The sequence below is a fragment of the Lissotriton vulgaris genome, chromosome 1_1 (genome assembly GCF_964263255.1).
Source record: "Lissotriton vulgaris chromosome 1_1, aLisVul1.2, whole genome shotgun sequence".
NCBI lineage: Eukaryota > Metazoa > Chordata > Amphibia > Caudata > Salamandridae > Lissotriton > Lissotriton vulgaris.
The window spans coordinates 38,976,567-38,981,668 of record NC_141685.1 but is presented as its reverse complement, the minus strand read 5'-3'; the positions used below and the strand labels follow the sequence as shown (position 1 = coordinate 38,981,668).

At 40.3% G+C, this 5,102-nt stretch overlaps 1 protein-coding gene across 1 annotated transcript; it reads right to left on the bottom strand.

The window, feature by feature from the left end:
• Nucleotides 1-880: 880 nt before the first annotated feature.
• On the bottom strand, nt 881-2,452 carry LOC147737103 (uncharacterized). Its single transcript, XM_086963707.1, has one exon. The coding sequence runs from the start codon at nt 2,352-2,354 to the stop codon at nt 1,284-1,286; it is 1,071 nt and encodes a 356-aa protein (XP_086819833.1). The 5' UTR covers nt 2,355-2,452; the 3' UTR covers nt 881-1,283.
• Nucleotides 2,453-5,102: the final 2,650 nt, after the last annotated feature.

The window sequence follows — 5,102 nt, the reverse complement described above, 5'->3', positions numbered from 1 at the left end:
TACTCTCTTATACAATCCCTGATACAAGTTCACAATGATCCATACAGCCACTCACACATTCACTGGCTCTTATGCACAGTTATTTATATATGTCAACTCTCACATGTACTGTGTTTTACATATGTACTTACTTTGACATGTAGCACTGAGATATCAATTCACTCACCAATACACTGCCCATACAGCTGTTTCCACATGCACTTTTGAAACCATACATCTAGTGAATGAACTGCTCACACATCTATGCACAGAGTCATACACATCCCAGCCACCCACACACACACTCAGTCTCCCATACAAATACTTGGGCAACCAATCAATAACCCATATAGTTACTCATATAGCTACTTATCAACACATGCAACAGTTTACAGAACAACAGACATAATGATGCACAAATTAAGACAGTTTAGTCACTAACCCATGCACTCAGTGAGACACATTTAATCACTCACTCATGCAGTCAGTCATGCACCTACTAAATCCTTCATCCAGACACTTATACATCCACTCATTCTTCAATATGTAAGACATATTTTAACTTTACAGAAACATACAGTCACTGGATGTTGTCATCAGTGATGTCATCAGTGATGTCATTTGAGATGTCATCAGTGATGTCATCAGTGATGTCACTGACCATGTCATGAATGATGTAATATGTGACATCATCAGCAGTGGATTGCGGGTGCGCGATATATAGTTAGTGCAACTAACTATATATGGAATTTCAATGGTTTTGTGTGAGTAAAATAAGGTTTTGTAAATGCGAATTCCTAACTATATATGGTCTATAACCTATGGTTTTTTCAGTGAATATATATATATATCAATTGTCACATTCCTTGCCCTTGATGGTTTTCCAGTGTGTATTCGCTGATATTTTATTAATATTGATGATTCACTAAAACTACTTCTACATTCTCTGCAATGGTATGGTTTTTCCCCTGTGTGTGTTCTCTGATGGTACTTTCGGTCTGATAATCGACTAAAGCTCTTCAGGCATTCATTGCACTTTAATGTTTTTTCCCCGGTGCGCGTTTGCTGATGAATCCTTAATGTTGAAGATTCACTAAAACTACTTCAAGATTCACTGAACTTGAATGATTTTCCCCTGTATGCGTTCTCTGATGCTGTTTTATGTCTGATAATCGAACAAACCTCTTCATACATTCAATGCACTGGTATGGTTTTTCCCCGGTGTGTGTTTTCAGATGCTGTTTTAGGTATGATGATTGACAAAAGCTCTTCACACATTCACTGCACTTGAATGGTTTTTCCCCTCAGTGTGTTCGCTGATGAATCCTTAATGTTGAAGATTCACTAAAACTACTTTCACATTCACTGCACTGGAATGTTTTTCCCCCTGTGTGTATTCGCTGATGCCTTTTTAGGCTTGATAAATATATAAAGCTCTTCCCACATTCATTGCAATTGAATGGGTTTTCCCCTGTGTGTGTTCGCCGATGTTGCCTTAATGTTGATGAATCACTAAAACTTCTTCCACATTCACTGCACTGGAATGGTTTTTCTCCAGTGTGTGTTCTCTGATGACGTTTTAGGTTTGATAAATATATAAAGCTCTTCCCACATCCATTGCACTTGAATGGGTTTTCCCCAGTGTGTGTTCTCTGATGCTGTTTTAGGTGTGCTAATCGAATAAACCTCTTCTCACATTCAGTGCAATTATATGATTTTTCTCCTGTGTGTGTTCTCAGATGGTATTTTAGGTCTGATAATCGACTAAAGCTCTTCAAACATTCACTGCACTTGAATGGTTTTTCTCCTGTGTGTGTTCGCTGATGATTCCGTAATGTTGACGAATCACTAAAACTACTTCCACATTCACTGCAATGATATGGTTTTTCGCCAGTGTGTGTTCCCTGATGACGTTTTAGGTTTGCTGATTGACTAAAGCTCTTCCCACATTCATTGCACTTGAATGGTTTTTCCCCTGTGTGTGTTCGCTGATGATTCCTTAATGTTGAAGAGTAATTAAAACAACTTCCACATTCACTGCAATGGTATGGTTTTTCCCCTGTGTGTGTTTGCTGATGTGTCTGGAGGCCTGATAGCTGGCTAAAGCTCTTCATACATTCAGTGCAATGATATGGTTTTTCCCCTGTGTGTGTTCGTTGATGTCTTTGTAGGCCTGATAACTGAATAAAGCTCTTTACACATTCAGTGCATTTGAATAGTTTTTTCCCTGTGTGTGTTTGCTGATGGGGTTTTAATATTGAAGACAAACTAAAGCCCTCACTGCATGTGTCTGAGACTTCTCTCTTGGTTAGCGTCTCTGGGTCTGGTATATATTTGTTTACATCCATAGACTGTACTTCCTGAAGGGCCAACATGACTGATAAAGCACTTGTGTTATTCTTGCAGTCTCTGTATGTATCGTATTTTGCACATTTGCTTTCTGATTAAAGAATAAAGTGCAATGGTCACCAATTACTTCCCAATCTCATAACGTGTGTAAGGCTTCTTCGTGGGCGATTGTGTCTTCAGACTGGATAATGGTTCTGCACGCATGCGGTAAAGATCCATCGTCCTTCTGGTCGGAGCACACTGGGACAGTGCTCTGTATTTTAGACAGCAAAACCCCTATTTCTTTTAACCCTCAGTTGTCTTACTCCACTCCGTTGCGCTTTTCAATGGTTGCTGTGGATTGGTTTGAAACAGTTTGCAATACACCTCTAGGATTGAATGGTGGCCTGGTATTATTTAAGGAAGCGGATCACTGCTGTAACCACCTCATACCAACCTCATGATCAAAGCTGTTATTGGACATGCTTACAAAAGAGGAGGTTTATCAGTGTTGTCTTAATTGTCTAGAGGTTATTTCTTCGTTTTGAGGCATGGAGGTGCACAGCTGAGACTCGTGGAATCACTGAATTTCTCGTGTACCTTGTCCCTTCTTTCAGGATGTCTCAGTTTATGTTCGGCTCCGGCTGGCTCTGACGGCACTTATGTTTTCCTGAATACTGGAACTCAATATTTCGGACTTCGTCTTTGCAGATTTACAGTGTTATCTTCCTTATTTTGAAACATTTCATACAATCAAAGATTGTTTTCTGTCGAATGTAAAAAGATTTAAAATAACTTAAAGTGAAACATAACGGAATGTGCATACACAATTTTTAATTGATTGTATAAATATTTCTTGATTACCATTTTTGAAACTTATGAAGGCATATTTAACCATACACAGAAATTTACATAAAAGTTGCTTTGAATATGTCACAACTAACTTATTTCAGCAAAGGTGTTCATGAGTAAGTTAGTAAAAAAAAGGGCGCTCGCATAGCACTCATACACTAGTTACAGCTTTAGCTAGTGGCATATGGTCTAGGTTTTGTAAAACAAGAACAGCTCTTTGAATAAGAGATAGGAGATGGATCAGGAAGACTTGAGACAGAAGGGTGGACATCAGAGTGTTGTGCCATGAATCAAATATTGCTGCTCGCAGAGGTGCCTGGCTTCATCACCAACACCCACAATATGCAGTAGAGCAGCAGTTTAATGATTGTATTTACTTTGTGGTTTTACTTCTCTCACATATATTTTGAAGTTTGTCAGTATTATCCAACGGGGTGGGAGTTTCCCAGCTGGACGAGGAGATTGAGCTGGGCTGGTCTGTTGTTTAGTTGTCCCACCTCTAACTTTAGAGCTTGAGATAGCACACTAGCCTGGCGGCCCACTAGTTGACAGCTGTGGTGCATCAGCGTAGCAAGAGCACAAATGGTGTGCCACAGCCAAGCCTGTTAGCACCCTTTCACCCCTGGACCATGCCAAGCACCCTAAGCACTCTCTTAAAAACATCTCTTAAGTCAAACTGCTCTGTCCATATATCCTACACCTCTGCTGCCCTCCATACAAGGTAGGGCCTGTTCTCAAATGTATTCACCTGCACCTCTCATGCATAGACCTGCTTTCAACATTCCATTTCCAGCACAAAACCTGCGTTCCATTTCCAGCACAAAACCTGCGAACAACATTTTCCAATCGCATAATTCCCATGACTTTTCATGGGTCTCTCCTCCTACTCATGCTTTTCATCATCACCTGTACAAACCACCGTGGCCACATTTAATGGAACAATACTGAGGTGCACTCATTCTTTCCACAAGATGGAGAATGTACCAGAACAGCACACACTGCACATAAGATAAAGATAAAGGGCCTTCTGTGACTCTCACACATGCCCGGCAAGTACACAGTCCCTACACAGCTTTTACAAAGGGCCAGATGCTTAGCACTGCTTTTCAAATACACACAAAATGCCATAGGCACAGCTCAACAATGTAAAATAAAAGTATTTCACAGTGTGAAATGCACCGCCAAATGATCCAAAGTGAAGTACTCAGCCTAGCTATCAAACAGCTGCAGCTCTGTGACCTTCGTTACTGATCCTGCACTCTTCTGAAGTGTGCTCGGCCTGGCTGTCACACAGTTGTAGCTGTGACCCTCATTATTGATCCTGGACTCTTCTGAAGAGAGGCTGACATCTTTGTAGCTCTGCAAGTTAACAAAAGATCTTCACACATTTACTGCAATGACATGGCTTTTCCCGTGTGTTCGCTGATCAGTACTTAATATTGAATATTCATAAAACCTACTTCAACATTCACTGCACTTGAATGATTCCTGTGCGTGATTTCTGATGCCGTTTTAGACCTGATATATATATATATATATATATATATATATATATATATATATATATATCTATATGTAATGTAATGTAATGTAATGAATGTGTCTTGTAAAGCGCACTGCTGCCCTGAGGCGTCGTGGCGCTGTAGACCACTGGGGAACCCGTCCTGGCCTATCCCTGTGAGATGGTCCCTACTGGGTGAAACCAGGCATCCCCAGCGAATGTAGGGGGCCGTTGTAGAGATGAGGCAAGCTAATGCCCAGAGTTGCGGAGTGTGATCCCTGGTTAGAGTAGGCACCGAGGCAAGAATTATCGAGTCTGCTGACCCTGGTCCACGATATATATATATATATATATATATATATATATATATATATATATATATATATATATATCAATTGTCACATTCCTTGCCCTTGATGGTTTTCCAGTGTGTATTCGCTGA